At 40.3% G+C, this 19748-nt stretch overlaps 1 protein-coding gene across 1 annotated transcript in view; it reads right to left on the bottom strand.

Moving 5' to 3' along the window:
- Positions 1 to 4003: 4003 nt before the first annotated feature.
- The window catches only part of LOC143022623 (prolyl 4-hydroxylase subunit alpha-1-like), a 104311-nt gene continuing 88566 nt past the window's right edge, over positions 4004 to 19748 (bottom strand). Inside the window, exons 5-12 of the mRNA XM_076180926.1 lie at positions 19053 to 19222; positions 8968 to 9129; positions 8593 to 8766; positions 8197 to 8265; positions 7456 to 7644; positions 6455 to 6517; positions 5802 to 5967; positions 4004 to 5303 (exon numbers count right to left, since the gene is read on the bottom strand). Of these exons, the coding sequence (XP_076037041.1) occupies positions 5233 to 5303; positions 5802 to 5967; positions 6455 to 6517; positions 7456 to 7644; positions 8197 to 8265; positions 8593 to 8766; positions 8968 to 9129; positions 19053 to 19222 (1064 nt within the window). The 3' untranslated portion in view covers positions 4004 to 5232. The remainder of the gene's footprint in view (positions 5304 to 5801; positions 5968 to 6454; positions 6518 to 7455; positions 7645 to 8196; positions 8266 to 8592; positions 8767 to 8967; positions 9130 to 19052; positions 19223 to 19748) is intronic.

The raw sequence follows: 19748 nt of genomic DNA, 5'->3' as shown, positions 1-19748 counted from the left end.
TATTTTTGTGGTACTTTAAATTTAATAACTTTGAAGGTGGTCCCCACCCAGTCCTGTGAAAATTACAATGGATTAAAAAAAAATAATAAAAGTAAATTCATTCCCATTGTAGCTGCTCAAGAAGATAACTATTTTTCTTGTGCTTATTTTCTATGTTTTTTCTTGTCACTTTTTCTCCAGATTTATTAGAGCTGTAGATATTTATAAAAAATTGTTTCATCGCTAGGATTAGAAGTGCTGTGAAAAATATCTGTCAAATATTTTGTATAAAACAAATGATTTCATTGCATTGTGTATGGTTTATGAAGATTTTTCAATTATTTCCGTTTTTTAAAGATAAATTTTGTTTAAAGTAATATGTATATTTGTGTATTTATTAAGTTGCTAGTTGTTAAATTGTCCATAAGATACTGTATATTGTACTGTAGTTGTATATAAAAAAGAGATTGGCTATGGTGAGATGTCACCATTAATGTTTGATTGTACAGATGTGTATCAAATAAACCTGTAGGGTTTCCTTATGGGTATCATATACTGCAACATATAGCATGGATCTTTGTATCCATGTGAAAAAGTTATGACTGTAAAGTGAAAATAAAGAACACATACTATGAACTTGTGTTTAATTCCACACAATATTGCAAGTCCAATGGTAGACCTGTCAGTCCACGATTGTGGTCCATTCAGCCAGAAGACTAAAAACAATGACAGATACATAGAACTGTGGCGAGATTGCTCTTTGTGTTTGTGAAGTAGAGTGAACCAGGAAGTGGGCATGGTGGGAGTTGAGGTTCACCCCAAGCTGTGCAGTACAGTAGTCAAGCTCTGCCCACAAGCTGTGCGGCTAGGTTATGTGGATGTTGCTCTGGGGAAATGATTAGCTGAGACCATACACCCATAAACCAAGCTTCCTCTCTTATGTTCCAAGTTTCTCCCCCATACAGTGCTGTTGGCACAACCACTCCTTCATACAGTCTCCTCTTAGCATCCATTCCCAAATGTCTATTCCTCATTACACTCTTTAATCCACCAAGGCATTTACTCGCTTCTCTCAATCTACATTCTACCTCCACCTTCACTCCACCTTTTCCTGCCACATTTGCACCCAAGTATCTAAAACTATCCACTTCCTCCAGTCGCTCTCCCTTAATGCTCACTTCCAGTCTACTGCCACTTTCACCCCTTGTACATCTCATCACCTTACTTTTACCCACATTTATCTTTAGCTTTCTTCTATCACATACTCTCCCAAACTCTGTCACCAACTTCCTCAATCCCTCCTCTGATCCTGCCAAAAGCGCAGTGTCGTCAGCAAACAACAGCTGGCTCACCTCCCACTTTTCTCCATTTTCTTTAACCATCTCCAATCCCAGACCCACTACCTTTGCATTTACCTCTCGCACTAGCCCATCCATGTATAAGTTGAACAGCCAGGGCGACATAACGCATTCTTGACAAAGTCCCACCTTTACCTCAGACCACTCACTCTCTCCATTTCCAATCCTGACACAAGCTCTACTATTCTCATAAAAACTCTTGACAGCTCCTAGAAGCTTTCCTCCTATCCCATATATCTGCATAACCTCCCACAGTGCCTTTCTGTCTACCCTATCATAACCCTTTTCCAGATCCATAAAAGCCCAAAAACCATCCGTCCCCTTTCCTATAGCTTTCTCACATATTTGTCTTAACACAAAAATCTGATCTATGCAACCTCTACCTATCCTAAACCCACATAACTTCCTCACCAATTACTCCCTCTGTTCCTCTCCTAATCCTTTTAATCAAGATCCTCTCATAGGGCTTCCCAACTACACTTAACAAGCTAATCCCTCTGAAACTACACTCACACTTGTCCCCCTTTCCCTTGTAAAGTAGAACTATAAAGGCACTACTCCAGTCCTCTGGCACTCTACCCTCTCTCCAGCAAACATTAGATAACCTCACCAGCCAGTCCACCATGACTGTACCTCCTTTTTTTAGACATTTTGCATGGCATCCATCCAGACCAGGTGCCTTACCTACTTTCATCATCTTAACAACTGCCTTCACTTGATTCTTCCTTATTTCTCCTCCATTTTCCTCACTCATCACTCTCATTTTCTTAGCATTTCCCACTGCAACTATCTTTCCCTCCCTATCCTCCTTCACATTTAGCAACTCCCTAAAATATTCTGCCCATCTTCCCCTTACTGCCTTCTCTTCCATTATCATCTCTCCATCTGCACCTTTTACCTTTTCTTCTCTACTTGATTCGCCTCCTCTTCCTCTCTTAATTTCTTTCCAAAACATCTTTTTATTACTTTCAAAATTTTCTGTCATACTCTTACCCCACTTCACATCTGCTCTCCTCTTTGCCTCCTTTACCTTTTGCTTTACTTCTCTTTTCTTTTCTTTGTACCTCTCATATGACTCCCTCGTCCTATTTTGTAACCAATCTGTGAAAGCTCGCTTAGTTCAGCCTCCCCTAAAATTATTTTCTGGATCCGCCACTGTCATTCAACCTAACCTAATTTTTATTCCACTATTAATATTCAGCACACTGGGGTGGCAATTCTTCAGGTGGGTATATAAGGAGAAGGATGCCTAGTCCCACTCCCCGTCCCTTTCTTAGACATTTGGGAATGGATGCTAAGAGGAGACTGTATGAAGGGGTGATTGTGCCAACAGCACTGTATGGGGCAGAAACATGGAACATAAGAGAGGAAAAGAGAAGGAGTTTGAATGTGTTTGAGATGAGGTGTCTGAGAAGTATGATGGGAGTTACTAGGCTAGATAGAGTGAGAAATGAGGAGGTGAGGAGGAGAACGGGGGTGGAGAGGGAGTCGGGAGATAGGGTTGATGAAAGAGTATTAGGATGGTTTGGACACATAGAAAGAATGAGTGAAGAAAGACTAGTAAAAGAGGTATGGAGGGCAGATGTGGAGGGAGTGAACATGAGGGGACGTCCTAGGATGAGGTGGATGGATGGGGTGAAGGGGGCTTTGGGGAAGAGGGGAATGTCTGTTGAGGAAGGACGGGAGAGGACAGAAGACAGGGGTGAATGGAGAATGGTTGTATATGGATGATGTTGTGATGCATGAGGTGGAATGGGCGGGGGGATGGGGGTGAGGTAGTATGTGTGAGCAAAATTTGACGCAGCCCGAAGGGATTTCTCCCCGTCTTTTCCTTTTATGCATGGGGGGACGGAGAGGGGGGGTCGCCGATTTAATGAAGCGGCCTTGCTGTGGATGTGCTGTGTCTTGCGACACTGCTTCTGACCCAGGGCAGTGGACAAGGTGCAGGGATGACCTGTCAACCAGGAGGTGCTAAGATAAGAGGGAGGGTGGAGGGGGTGTGGAGTGTATTCAGGGATGGAATGCGTGGGAATGGTTTTATGGTTTTTCCTTTTTGGCTACCTCCTTTGGAAGGGGGAAAAAGCCTTGGTATATATATGTATGTATGTATGTGCATGAAGAATTTTGTTGTGGGAGAAGCGGTGCTATTGACATCCAAATTTCGATCATCCAGCTGGATGTCACAAGGTCGTATAGTGTGCGCCAAATAAGGTCGACATGTGGAGACTGGTGCCATCTACTGAGTGCGCTTATAAATACTGTCTTCAAGGTATAGCGAAAGCTATGTTGTACAATATAATAGTGATAAGTACAGGCATAAGCTAATATATAAAGTTTATTCATACATATACATGCAAATATATATTTATGTACATTGAGTATGTTTACATATATACCGGTGGAAGGAACGAAGCTTGTGTGTATGTGTGTATTCAGTGGTGGCTCATTATAGTAGACGCAACGAGAAATGGCCGCTAAGGCGGGGTTAGGGAATTTCCCGGTGTTGCCACATCACAGATAACACGGCCCGCACAGCTCGCCCACCCACCCGCCCGCTCTCTCTCTCTCTCTCTCTCTCTCTCTCTCTCTATAATATATATATATATATATATATATATATATATATATATATATATTTATATAATGTATCTATCCATGGCGAGAACGTGCGTGTGGATGCAATGCTTTCTGAATGCAGTGTGGGGGCGTGGTCAGAGAAGGGATGGAGTGGCAACGTCGCTCTCTCAAAACTCATATGCCATGTCCACGACTCGAGGAAACGAAACCTTTGTATAGATAACATTGCTTTGATTTTTACCTCGGTGGTGGTGTGTGACAAAAAATTATAATATAATTATATGTGGCAACATTATAAAATTATGAAATAAAATTTAAAATAAAATAAAATTATAAAATAATTATATGTGGCAACACAGGGTGAATCCCCGTGCTCCGCCCTAACGGCCAGTTTTCGATGCACCGAGTATAGTGGGGATGAGAGGACACTGGGCACGTTATTTCTTATCCTAAGCCTCGGCCAACTGAGCCTCATAGTGTCTGCAAACATAAAAGAGAATATTATTCTTAGTGACAGACTCATTGTCTGCCTAAGTTGGTCTTCGTCTGTCTTATACAGAAGTCGAAGATGGTGAACGAGTTCGACAACAATATTATCTTTTATCTCAACCGACACGGTATATGATGCTTACTCTGGTGGGCTTGGATCTGGACACACGCTGCCAGATGTACGAGTGAAGCTTCACCATGTTTAAAAAAGTTTCTCGTTTCCAGCTTCCCTTCCCTCCTTTCCCCCTTTTCTCCCCTTTCCTCTTCCCTTTCCTGTATTCTACCTTACCATGAGCCACCACTGAGCATCCCCTGTGTTTAAAGTATAGCAAAATCGCCTTTAGTGCTCCATATCAGCTTTGCAAGACTTCTTGTTTATAAACAACATGTAGCTCGAGATTTGACTGATCTCCCGTGCAAAGGTGAATATATGTATGTGTATATATGTTCACTATAAACCCACTATCGGAGAAATAATAACGGAAGTACAGGGAAATTGTATATTTCGACTAGTATCTGTAGTCTTCCGTTATTATTTCTCCGATAGTGGGTTTATAGTGAACATTTAAAATGTGTTATAACATACCAATTTCCAATGTGTATATATATTGTAAAACCAATATATTCTATGACCACATCGTGGGGTGCACCGATTGTAGATGAGAGTAGGTGGCTGTGGCTGGTCCGTGATTTTATTCAACTAAAGGGAAACTTTCCTCCACTTTCAATACTAAAAGCTTCATCCTCCGAGTGATTCGTTCTGGCTGCCACCAGGCAGCCTTATTGCCGTCAAAGGTACCCTGATTTTTCCACCTCTGGAGAGGGTAGCCTACGTTTCTGGGTTCAGGTCACAGGGTCGAGTGAAGACCTGGCCACGGGACCGTATCCATTTGTTGCTCACTGAAGACAGGAAAGGAAGAAAAATAGATAAGTAAATGATTGAATGAACAAATAAGAGAATGAATAGATAAATTACATAAATAAATAAATAAATAATTAAAATAGTATGTAAAAATAAGACAGGGAAAAGAAAGCGAGATAAAGTAAAATTGTATAGAATCTGGTTGATTTAAAACAAAATAAAATAATTAGAGAAGAAGAATGAGAAAAAAGTGGTAACATTAGAAGAAAAAAACCAGTTTAACTAAAATGGGATGAATTACATGTAGAAATGAAATGGGATCTGACAGAATGAACCTGGTGAAAAAAAACACGAAATGATTGCGTACAGGACAGCGCCAGTCTACTTAATTAAGATTAAATGGAACCCGATAGGCGAGGTCCGAGCGCGTGCCAGCATCGCAACCCAGCCCCGCCCCCCCCCAAAAAAAAAGGTGGGGGGGGGGGGAGAGGAGAAAGGCAGGCGGAGAGACCGAAAAAAAAGAAAAAAAAACTCACCCCATTTGGATCCCTGAAGAACCGGGCATGCCCCGTGGAGTGTCCGGGTGTCTCCTTCGCCGTTCTTCCGGATGTTGTGCCAGAAAGCGGCGCTGCCCTTCCGGGGCCAGACGGCCGCCCCGATGCGCGGGAAAGCTGTAGCGCCCCCCAACGTGACGTCACTCAGCTGCCGGAGAGAAAGACACCGGGTTAGATAACCGGAGGCTATGCCCTCCCGAAAAAAAAAAAAAAAATCTTGGTGTGTCAGGAGCGTTTTTACTATGCGAGTTTGTCTTTGAAGTAATAGTTGTTGTTGTTGTTTCTTGTAAAGTATTTTCGCCGTTGAGTATAATATTCTTGAAAAGTGTTGAGCACTTAGCAGTAAATAATGAGTACCAAAATCTGTATGTATGATGGGTCATACATAAATACACACACATATACATATATGCAAAGTACACCACTTGGAAAAAAGAAACTAACGAAGCAGAGCGCTTTCGTATATTACATCTGCATAAATGAACACACGTACCCGTGTTCTTCTTAGCATATACATTATATATATATATATATATATATATATATATATAAATATATATATATATATATATATATATATATACATCCGGCTATTCAAAAGTGGGACTTCACTTTGAGAGTCCTTGTATACTCACATAAAACATGAATGTTGCTGTGCGGTCGCCCATCATCAGGTCCCGCGGGTTAATGTTGTTAAGCTGGAAAGGGGGTTAAGAATGGGATTAAGATCTAGTTTAACCCTTGTTGAGATAATATGGCGTTTAATATGCTCCCCACACTACCGCATCGTCCCAAGATCGAGTCCTAGTATACATCCACGTCTCTACCACCCATGACCTACGGGATTCACCAGCGCCAACCGTTGGAGTAAAAATGACTTCGGCTTCGATATTTTGTTTTTCAAATATTCTCCAAATATCAAATCATCTTTCCGTCATATATATATATATAAAGAAAAGCTAAATAATGAATTAAGAGGTTGTAAACCTATACAAATGTTAGACATAAGGTTGAAATGTTCTTAGAGAAATCTAGAGTTCCGTAAGCGAAATCATATTCTAGTTATTCAAATGGAGGTTGGATGTCGGAGGAAAAATAGCCCAGTGTGATAATCCCTCTACATGAGACCAACTTTGACTTTCCATCACACGACTCGGTGGCGCGGTTGGTAGAGTCCCAGACTGTCACTACGGCGGTCCGGGTTCGAATCCTGCCCAGGGCTGAAAATAATTTCAGTATCGCTGCGCTTCGAGTCGTTACTCCAACTCCCGTGGGCGGGGAGTTGGGTGTGTGTGTGCGTGTAAGGTCAAAGCATTACCCATAGATCGGTCATACGAGCTCTGAGCTCTCTTCCGGGAGGGAAATAGCTGTCAATCACGAGCCCAACACGTGGTCCAAAGACCAAGGTGAATCACATGTACACCACCTCAGTGCTTCCACCGGGACAGGACTTTGATTTGATTTGATTTGATTTGAACTTATTCGGATACAATCATACATACAATAGGTACAATACATATAAGACTCAATATTATACATAGTACATATAATTGTACATCCGAGGATGGCACAGAAAGTCAAAAGACTTATTTCCACTGTGGACGGTTGGTGAAAGGGCGAAGTCTGGGGTTCTCACCTCTTCGGGAGTTTTCCCGTAGTGCAAGTAGTCGTGGTGTGGGTTGTAGTGCCCCCCGATGCCGTAGTTGGACACCTGCAGGAGCTCGGCGTCGTCGCGGGTGACGTCCGTCGAGAGCCCCGTCAGGAGGGAGACGCGGTGGCCGATTCGTCCGATGATCGGGTGGCGGGTGTCGTCTAACCACGCAACCTGTGCGGGTGCCAGAGGTACATACATACATATACCAAAGACTTTTTCCCACTTACACGGGGGGTAGCCAAAAAGAAAAAGGCATAGAAACCAATCCCACCCATTCCATTTCCTATATATTCCATTCCCCTCCTCCCTCCTTCTTATCTTGGCACCTCCTGGATGACGGGTCATCCCTGCATCCTGTCCACTGCCCAGGGTCAGAGGTACGACGAATAAAGGGAGAGGAGAAGGTGAGGAACCTCCGTCAGGAGACGCTGACTAACTACGGCCGAAGCCGCCTTTGCCATATTGTGCGCTTTGAGGTCTATTGGGGCGGGTTACTGTTACTATTGAGGCCAGTTGGGCCGGGTTACTAATTTTTACTATTGAGGTATGTTGTAGCGGGTTACTAACTGTTACTATTGGGAATCTTTGTGAAGTGCGGGATTCGAACCCACAACTAAGTGGATGCGAAACCAGCACGCTTCCGATGACGCCACCATCGCAAAGATAGAGGTAACGAAGGTAAAAGGAAAGGTAAAAGCAGTCAACCTCGTGTTTCCTTCTTACCTTTGAAGTCCTGGTGCTGCTCGTGGTGTGTCCCTTGCCCTGCTTGCCTTGCACCATCGCCCTCGCCAACTGCAGGAGAGAACACAAAGAATATAAAAAATAAATAAATAAATAAATAAGTCAGCAGTCTCCTCCAATTGGGTTCCTGATCGATCCGGTCAGGTCGGGGTGGGGGTGGCGGTCAACCCTTCGAGCGTTTAATGAAAACATCTGAGGCTACTCAGAACAGAATTCTGCAACGTGTGTGAGAATGTGTTCGCGTTACTATGGCCTCAATTATTCATTTATTCATTTACTCATTAATCCTTATGTCAAAACTGGGACCACTTGAGCATCTGGGTAAGACCACCCTCGCTCGCGGGATATTATGTCCAATGGGGGGCAGAACTCTCTTACCAAGGGCTTAGCCAGCGTCTTAATCATCTCGACCTCCTCCTCGGAGAGGACCTGGTGGAAGACGAGGAGCTCAGGGTCGTGGTGCTGGCGCTCGACCCGAACAGGCATAAGGCGGAGGTACGGAACCTCTCTGTCGTCGTACCAACAGGTCAAAGTCTTTACGTACGCGTCATCCTGAGCAGAAGGAAATGAAACAGAATAAGTAGACACGCAAGTAAAGAAACTAATAGATTAAATACCATAAGATAGATAATGAATGAATAGGTTAATAAACAAAATAATGGACCAATTAAGTACTGTACAATAGACAAAACGGATAGGTGTGGGAGGGGCACGGAGTGGAGCGGGGCGGGGTGTCCCGTGAAATGGACCCACCTGGAGCTGTAAGCCCCTACAGAGGGCCTGGAAATTGCGTATCTCGTCGAAGGGCTGCATCTTGTCCCCGAGAGTGTACGAGGAACCTCTCGAGTCGTCCTCGGTCGAGGTGAGGGTGCCGCCGAGCTGGAAGTGGACACGACCTCCAGTGGCAGTCTCCAACTGGAGGAAAAAGGGGGCCACGTGAAATAGATCAATGAATGAATGAATAAGATAATTAGATGAATAAGGGAATAGGTTGGTAGGTAAAAGCATAAATGATAAGATAACTAGACATATCAAAAGAATATACCAATTAACACGTACAATGACACACATTTCTGTATATATATATATATATATATATATATATATATACATATATATGAATGTATATATATATTTACATATGTATATACATATATATATGCACATATATATGAATGATATATATATATATATATATATATATGTATATATTATACATATATATATATATATATATATATATATACATATATATGAATGTATATATATATTTATATATGTATATATATATATATATTATATATATATATAATTTTTTTATTTATACACACACATACATACAGTATGTATATATATATATATATATATATATATATATATATATATATATATATATATGAACACGCACGCACAAGAAAATAAAAGAAGGCAAGGTGTCTGAAGGCAATAAGAAATATATTTTCCATGTTTATGCACTCATTCCTAGGACAACACGGAAGAAAAAAATGGATAGTCAGGCTAGAGAAGCATATTTAAAGTTAATTATGACCAATGAAAACACAGATGGGATCCCATGTGTATAGTAATGATGATAATAATAATAATAATAATAATAATTTATTAGGCATTGAATCAATATACATGAAATGCAGATAAACAAAATAACACATAGTTCGAAATGATGATGATGATGATATGGTTTAACGTCACACACTCCCCCTTATCGGGAGGCTAGGACGGTGCCCCTCACAGAGGGCTTTGTAGCGTGGAATTTAATTAACCATAATGCCCTTGGTCCAACTTCGCCGGTGGCAGGATTCGAACCGCCCTCACCTCGACCTTCGCCGCAAGTAACGACGCCCTAACCCGCTCAGCCAGCGAAATAGCAATTACAAATGCCGAGGATAACACAATTAGGTGAGTACGCAGACTAACACACACACGCACACACACAAACACACACAAATGTGTGCAAGTGCACGATTCAAAACGAGTCTATGACTCGAAATAATTAGTTAATGCTTAATCCACCGGTGGTTGGTGTAACTAAAGACGAGTCCACTCTATGAGATCACCTGGTTACGTTTGTTGTAAGCCTCATATGGGCATCAGTCTTAAGGGAAATAAGGAAATCACCGCCTACCTCTCCTTTTACGAGGTCTTTTCTTTATGTTAATCTCTTGCATAATTTTTCTGCTTTCTTTAAGTGCGATGGACGCTTCTTTAAGCAGTTGATCAACTTCATGAGCCTGTCTCATACCTTCTTCCGTTGGAACCTCGTCGACTGAAACGACATTAGTCGGCTCTTGAAGACCGAAGGAAATGTGTTCATCCTCGAACTCACAGAAAAAAGTTTCTTTTAATTCTTCATCACTGAAGAACATATCATCGATGGAATTCATGACATCGACGTCGATGAGAACGTCTTCCTTAATGTCTTCTAATCCCTCTGCATCACTGGGAGACGTCTCAAGCGTGAGCCACTGGAAGAAATACCTGTCATATAGGTCCAAGAGGTCATCGTTTTCTTGGTCTTGATCGAAGTGCTCTTGATTAGCGTCGCCGCAGTAAAGAGCTTCGAAGTAAGAAAAATCGATGTCCTCCAATAGTTCATCATCGATTATATCAGCCCCGGTCACATCCTCAAGGGCTTCACTAAACATATAATCTCCCTCAAACTCACACGACTCAAGATATTCTTGGTCAAGACCCTCGAAGTATGATTGATCGATCGAACTCATAAGTTCATCAGAGATCAAAACTTCTGCTGAGATGTCTTCCAAAACATCTGTGAAGCTATAGTACGCTTCAAGGAGAAGGAATTGGTAATTTGCTCGGTCAATTACAGTGACGAAATCCAAAATTCCTTCTCCGTCATCAACTTCTCCGCAAAAAAGAGATTCGAAGAACATCCAGTCGATATCCTCAAGATCCTCGTCGTCGATGAGTCCAGTGTTGGTAACATCTTCCAAAGTTTCCCCGAAGATGTAATCCACTTCGAAATAGAAAAAGTCCTGGAACTCATCATTGGAATCTTCTTCAAGAGGGGTTTTGGGTTCTTCCTCAATGTTGAAGGTATTGTACAGACTCCAAAGGTATTTGGTGATGGCGTAAAGGGAGTAAAGGCACATGAGGCCGAACAAGCTGAGAGCCCAAGGCTCCATCGTAGCAGGAAGATTGTGGAGAGCTGCAGTCAACGATGATGCCGAAGGAGCGCTGGAGATCACACCGAAGATAACGAAGAAAATTCTTCCCGGGTTCATGACTGTTGCTATGAACACAATGGAAATACTTTGGACGAGACGCTATCTTTTATTATTAAGACATTGATATCTTAGATTTAGTCATATGAAAGCAGGAGCACATACACAAGTATCCAGACATGCATATATTCATAGGAACTTGTACAAGTACACAAAATTGTGTATATACATACATTTCAATGTAATGTATATGTAAAACACATTAAGCAGATATGTGTATGTATTTATGTATGCAGAAAAGAACACTGGGAAATAAGAAGCTTAGTCCGAACGTTTTCGTCTATTTAAGACATTATCAAGGAATACACAGATACAGAGACATAGGTGGATATATGTTACAGTAAGAACACGTACCTAGGGATTACGCGTAATCCCTGAATGTTTATTCAGTGAATACGCGTAATCCCCGTTTCACTAACCTAACCTAACCTAACCTAAGGTTAGGTTAGGTTAGGTTAGGTTAGGTTAGGTTAGGTTAGGTTAGGTTAGGTTAGGTTAGGTTAGGTTAGGTTAGGTTAGGTTAGGTTAGGTTAGGTTAGGTTAGGTTAGGTTCGGTTCGGTTCGGTTCGGTTCGGTTCGGTTCGGTTCGGTTCGGTTCGGTTAGGTTAGGTTAGGTTAGGTTAGGTTAGGTTAGGTTCGGTTAGGTTCGGTTCGGTTCGGTTCGGTTCGGTTCGGTTAGGTTAGGTTAGGTTAGGTTAGGTTAGTGAAACGGGGATTACGCGTATTCACTGAATAAACATTCAGGGATTACGCGTAATCCCTAGGTACGTGTTCTTACTGTAACAGATATATATACATAAAGTAGAAAACAAGCTAGGAACATGGGAAGGACACACAAGATGCTTCACAATCAGGTAGGACGTTGATGTTGAATTGTTTGAGAATATTAGGCAGACCAACTAATTTCTCACTGTAAGTGAAGACAAAACTTTCTGTCTTCAGCTCTATGTTTCTTAGAGCTTACAGGATATGCAGCCCGGAATTTTTGGATGATGAGCTAAGGAAGATACATAGCATAGCATATATATAAATATATATATATATATATATATATATATATATATATATATATATATACATACATATATATATACAGTATATATATATTACAAAGGATTACAAAGGCGGAGCATGCCGACAGGAGACCTTTTGATCCATATCTAGGTCGGATTAAAAAAAAATATATATATATAATAATGATAATAAACAAAAACTATAATAATGTAAATAACAAATAAAATACATAAATAAATGCATAGGTATAGTTAAATAATAAACAAACAGGTAAATAGTAAATAATAAATTGACATATAACTAATGATAAATGAAAATCAGACAGACAAATGATAACAAAACAAAAACAAATAATATAAGATGAATTATAATCATTACAGCATCTTACTTAGGTATTTATCTAAATGATTCTTAAAGCTTCGAACTGAACTACATTGCACTACCTGTGCAGGAAGTTTATTCCATTTATTAACTACACGGTTGGCAAAGTTGTTTCTACCTACTTCCAAATTGAATCTATTTCCGGATAGTTTGAGACCATTGTTTCTTGTCTGATTCTCATTCAATGTGAAAATTTTGTCACTTTTGATGTCAATTCCCTTTAAAATCTTAAAGACCTGTATCAAGTCACCTCTGAGTCTACGCTTTTTTAGGGAAAACAGATTCATGTGTTTTAGTCGATTTTCGTATGATTTATTTTTGATATTTGGAATCAGTTTTGTGGCTCGCCGTTGTACTTTTTCCAGTCTGTCAATGTCTTTAATGAGATTCGGTGACCATACGGAAACAGCATATTCCAAATGTGGACGATCTTTTGAAATCAAAAGATCGTGCAATCAGTCCCAGAATCTTATTTGCTTTCTCAGAGGCTGAAATACACTGCTTAGATTATTTGAGATCATTACTGATAATTACACTGAGATCATTTTCACTATCCACTTTTGATAAAGAATTTTCAAATAATTTGTAATCATATTTACTGTTATCTTTACCTATGTGCATTACCTTGCATTTACTTGTGTTAAATTTCATTAGCCACTTTTCAGACCATTGCTGTAATTTATCTAAATCTTCTTGAATATCCAATTGGTTTGAGTGATCATTTGCCACTCCGCACAGTTTTGTTTCATCAGCAAATTTGGAAACAGTAGATTTTAGTCCATGGTCTATATCTTTTATATATACTATGAATAGAAGTGGCCCAAGAACAGAACCCTGAGGAACTTCACTTGCAACAATTTTCCATCTAGAAGTTTTTCCATTTAAAACAACCCTCTGTTTTCGATCATTCAACCAATTACTAGTCCAACCTAATAGGCTACCACTTATTCCATGCAAAGCTAGTTTAGTAAGTAGTCTTTCGTGTGGGACGGTATCAAAAGCTTTTGCAAAGTCTAGATATATTAAATCTATATTGTTTCTTTTGTCACAATTCGAGACAACTGTGTTGTAGAATTCGAGTAAGCTAGTCACGCAAGAACGTTTCCGTCTGAAACCATGCTGGCTATCATTTATCAAACGGTTACTTTCTAAATGATGTTCGATAGCATCTCTGATGATAGTTTCCATTATTTTTCCTACGATTGAAGTCAAACTTATAGGCCTATAGTTATTTGGTTTCTTTTTGTCACCTTTTTGAATATGGGAGTAACGTTAGCTAGCTTCCATTCTCTTGGGACATCTCCGGATATGATGGATTTCTTGAAAATAATTTCTAATGGAACAACAATCTCATTTTTCATTTCCTTTAAGATTCTTGGATGCCAACCGTCACGCACAAGAAAACAAAAGAAGGTAAGGTGTCTGAAGGCAATAAGAAATATATTTTCCATGTTTATGCACTCATTCCTAGGACAACACGGAAGAAAAAAATGGATAGTCAGGCTAGAGAAGCATATTTAAAGTTAATTATGACCAATGGAAACACAGATAGGATTCCATGTGTATAATAATAATGATGATTCATTTGGCATTGAATCAATATACATGAAATGCAGATAATGAGAGGAACAGATAGTACGAAATGATGATGAAGACGATATGATTTAACGTCACACACTCCCCTCTACCGGGAGGCTAGGACGGTGCCCCTCACAGAGGACTTTGTAGCGTGGAATTTAATGAACCATGCCCTTGGTTCAACTTCGCCGGTGGCAGGATTCGAACCGCCCTCACCTCGACCTTCGCCGCAAGTAACGTCGCCCTAACCCGCTCAGCCAGCGAAATAGCAATTACAAATGCCGAGGATAACACAATTAGGTGAGTACGCAGACTAACACACACACGCACACACACAAACACACACAAATGTGTGCAAGTGCACGATTCAAAACGAGTCTATGACTCGAAATAATTAGTTAATGCTTAATCCACCGGTGGTTGGTGTAACTAAAGACGAGTCCACTCTATGAGATCACCTGGTTACGTTTGTTGTAAGCCTCATATGGGCATCAGTCTTAAGGGAAATAAGGAAATCACCGCCTACCTCTCCTTTTACGAGGTCTTTTCTTGATGTTAATCTCTTGCATAATTTTTCTGCTTTCTTTAAGTGCGATGGACGCTTCTTTAAGCAGTTGATCAACTTCATGAGCCTGTCTCATACCTTCTTCCGTTGGAACCTCGTCGACTGAAACGACATTAGTCGGCTCTTGAAGACCGAAGGAATTGTAATCATCCTCGAACTCACAGAAAAAAGTTTCTTTTAATTCTTCATCACTGAAGAACATATCATCGATGGAATTCATAACATCGACGTCGATGAGAACGTCTTCCTTAATGTCTTCTAATCCCTCTGCATCCCTGGAAGATGTCTCAAGCGTGAGCCACTGGAAGAAATACCTGTCATATAGGTCCAAGAGGTCATCGTTTTCTTGGTCTTGATCGAAGTGCTCTTGATTAGCGTCGCCGCAGTAAAGAGCTTCGAAGTAAGAAAAATCGATGTCCTCCAATAGTTCATCATCGATTATATCAGCCCCGGTCACATCCTCAAGGGCTTCACTAAACATGTAATCTCCCTCAAACTCACACGACTCAAGATATTCTTGGTCAAGATCCTCGAAGTATGATTGATCGATTGAACTCATAAGTTCATCAGAGATCAGAACATCTGCTGAGATGTCTTCCAAAACATCTGAGAAGCTATAGTACGCTTCAAGGAGAAGGAATTGGTAATTTGCTCGGTCAATTACACTGACGAAATCCAAAATTCCTTCTCCGTCATCAACTTCTCCGCAAAAAAGAGATTCGAAGAACATCCAGTCGATATCCTCAAGATCCTCGTCGTCGATGAGTCCAGTGTTGGTAACATCTTCCAAAGTTTCCCCGAAGATGTAATCCACTTCGAAATAGAAAAAGTCCTGGAACTCTTCATTGGAATCTTCTTCAAGAGGGGTTTTGGGTTCTTCCTCAATTTTGAAGGTATTGTAAAGACTCCAAACGTATTTGGTGATGGCGTAAAGGGAGTAAAGGCACATGAGGCCGAACAAGCTGAGAGCCCAAGGCTCCATCGTAGCAGGAAGATTGTGGAGAGCTGCAGTCAACGATGATGCCGAAGGAGCGCTGGAGATCACACCGAAGATAACGAAGAAAATTCTTCCCGGGTTCATGACTGTTGCTATGAACACAATGGAAATACTTTGGACGAGACGCTATCTTTTATTATTAAGACATTGATATCTTAGATTTAGTCATATGTAACCAGGAGCACATACACAAGTATCCAGACATGCACATATACATAGGAACTTGTAAGTACATAAAATTGTGTATATACATACATTTCAATGTAATGTATATGTAAAACACATTAAGCAGATATATGTATGTATTTATGTATGCAGAAAAAACCACTGGGAAATAAGAAGCTTACTCCGAACGTTTTCGTCTATTTAAGACATTATCAAGGAATATACAGATACAGAGACATAGGTGGATATATACCTAAAGTAGAAGACAAGCTAGGAACATGGGAAGGACACACAAGATGCTTCATAATCAGGTAGGACGTTGATGTTGAATTGTTTGAGAATATTAGGCAGACCAACTAATTTCTCACTGTAAGTGAAGACAAAACTTTCTGTCTTCAGTTCTATGTTTCTTAGAGCTTACAGGATATGAAACCCGGAATTTTTGGATGATGAGCTGAGGAAGATACATAGCATAGCATATATATATATATATATATATATATATATATATATATATAATATATATATATATATATATATATATATATAAACACGCACGCACAAGAAAATAAAAGAAGGCAAGGTGTCTGAAGGCAATAAGAAATATATTTTCCATGTTTATGCACTCATTCCTAGGACAACACGGAAGAAGAAAAAAAAATGGATAGTCAGGCTAGATAAGCATATTTAAAGTTAAGTATGACCAATGGAAACACAGATGGGATCCTATGTGTATGATGATGATGATGATGATGATGATGATGATGATGATGATAATTTATTTGGCATTGAATCAATATACATGAATTGCAGATAATGAAAGGAACACACAGTACGAAATGATGATGAAGACGATATGATTTAACGTCACACACTCCCCTCTACCGTGAGGCTAGGACGGTACCCCTCACAGAGGGCTTTGCAGCTTGGAATTTATTGAACCATGCCCTTGGTTCAACTTCGCCTGTGGCAGGATTCGAACCACCATCCCCTCGACCTTCGCCGCAAGTAACGTCGCCCTAACCCGCTCAGCCAGCGAAATAGGAATCATAAATGCCGAGGATAACACAATTAGGTGAGTACGCAGACAAACACACACACGCACACACACAAACACACACAAATGTGTGCGAGTGCACGATTCAAACGAGTCTATGACTCGAAATAAGTAGTTAATGCTTCATCCACCGGTGGTTGGTGTAACTAAAGACGAGTCCACTCTATGAGATCACTTGGTTACGTTTGCTGTAAGCCTCATATGAGCATCAGTCTTATGGGAAATAAGGAAATCACCGCCTACCTCTCCTTTTACGAGGTCTTTTCTTTATGTTAATCTCTTGCATAATTTTTCTGCTTTCTTTAAGTGCGATGGACGCTTCTTTAAGCAGTTGATCAACTTCATGAGCCTGTCTCATACCTTCTTCCGTTGGAACCTCGTCGACTGAAACGACATTAGTCGGCTCTTGAAGACCGAAGGAAATGTGTTCATCCTCGAACTCACAGAAAAAAGTTTCTTTTAATTCTTCATCACTGAAGAACATATCATCGATGGAATTCATAACATCGACGTCGATGAGAACGTCTTCCTTAATGTCTTCTAATCCCTCTGCATCACTGGGAGACGTCTCAAGTGTGAGCCACTGGAAGAAATACCTGTCATATAGGTCCAAGAGGTCATCGTTTTCTTGGTCTTGATCGAAGTGCTCTTGATTAGCGTCGCCGCAGTAAAGAGCTTCGAAGTAAGAAAAATCGATGTCCTCCAATAGTTCATCATCGATTATATCAGCCCCGGTCACATCCTCAAGGGCTTCACTAAACATATAATCTCCCTCAAACTCACACGACTCAAGATTTTCTTGGTCAAGACCCTCGAAGTATGATTGATCGATCGAACTCATAAGTTCATCAGAGATCAAAACTTCTGCTGAGATGTCTTCCAAAACATCTGTGAAGCTATAGTACGCTTCAAGGAGAAGGAATTGGTAATTTGCTCGGTCAATTACACTGACGAAATCCAAAATTCCTTCTCCGTCATCAACTTCTCCGCAAAAAAGAGATTCGAAGAACATCCAGTCGATATCCTCAAGATCCTCGTCGTCGATGAGTCCAGTGTTGGTAACATCTTCCAAAGTTTCCCCGAAGATGTAATCCACTTCGAAATAGAAAAAGTCCTGGAACTCTTCATTGGAATCTTCTTCAAGAGGGGTTTTGGGTTCTTCCTCAATTTTGAAGGTATTGTAAAGACTCCAAACGTATTTGGTGATGGCGTAAAGGGAGTAAAGGCACATGAGGCCGAACAAGCTGAGAGCCCAAGGCTCCATCGTAGCAGTAAGATTGTGGAGAGCAGTCAACGATGATGCCGAAGGAGCGCTGGAGATCACACCGAAGATAACGAAGAAAATTCTTCCCGGGTTCATGACTGTTGCTATGAACACAATGGAAATACTTTGGACGAGACGCTATCTTTTATTATTAAGACATTGATATCTTAGATTTAGTCATATGTAAGCAGGAGCACATACACAAGTATCCAGACATGCACATATGCATAGGAACTTGTACAAAGACATAAAATTGTGTACGGTATATACATACATGTGTAAACAGGAGCACATACACAAGTATCCAAACATGCACATATACATAGGAACTTGTAAGTACATAAAATTGTGTATATACATACATTTCAATGTAATGTATATGTAAAACACATTAAGCAGATATATGTATGTATTTATGTATGTTATGGACCCTGATTTACCAGCGTTTCTATTCTTACGAACATTCTTACGCAATGTATATAAGCAACAATAAACATACAGGAGAGTGTTTAAATACGAGCAAATGAAGGCACTAGGAGAGGTAATCTACTCACAGCCTGGTTGGCGGCGTTGAGGAACTGTACCACCTGGCCTTGTGTGATGGTGCGGTTGCCCTCTAGACCGGCTAGTTGGTAGGCCTGGTCGAACCACTCGAGCGAGCGCGAATACAGGCCCAGGTTGAACGAGTGTTTTCCCATGTACAGGCAGTCCTGGGCGGTCAGCTCTGAGTTGGGGTGGAAAAAGGGGTGAGATGGGTAGGGGGGTAGATGGATGAGAGTTGTAGAGGGAATAGGGGGGGAGATAGTATGTAGTCATGGATTTTTTTTTTTTTCTTACTGAGAAGGTCTATGATTTTTTTTAAATCAATGATGATAATGATAATAATGATAATGATAATAGAAATGATAATGATAAAATAATAATAATAATGATAATGATGATGACGATGATGATGATGATGGTGATGGTGATGATGATTTAATGATGATGATAATAATAATAATAATAAAAATAATGATGATGATGATGATGATGATAACAATGATAATGATAATGATAATAATGATGATGATGATGATGGTGATGATGATGATGATGATGATGATGATGATGATGATGATAATAATGATGATGATGATGATGGTGATGATGATGATGATGATGATGATGATGATGATGATGGTGATGACTTAATAATAATAATGATGATGATGATAAAAATGATAATAACAACAATAATAATAATAATA

This window comes from Oratosquilla oratoria, chromosome 3, assembly GCF_046742065.1.
Source record: "Oratosquilla oratoria isolate Oo_2021 chromosome 3, ASM4674206v1, whole genome shotgun sequence".
Taxonomy (NCBI): domain Eukaryota; kingdom Metazoa; phylum Arthropoda; class Malacostraca; order Stomatopoda; family Squillidae; genus Oratosquilla; species Oratosquilla oratoria.
Note: the sequence above shows the minus strand (reverse complement) of the source record. Positions and strands in the feature narration are given on the sequence as shown.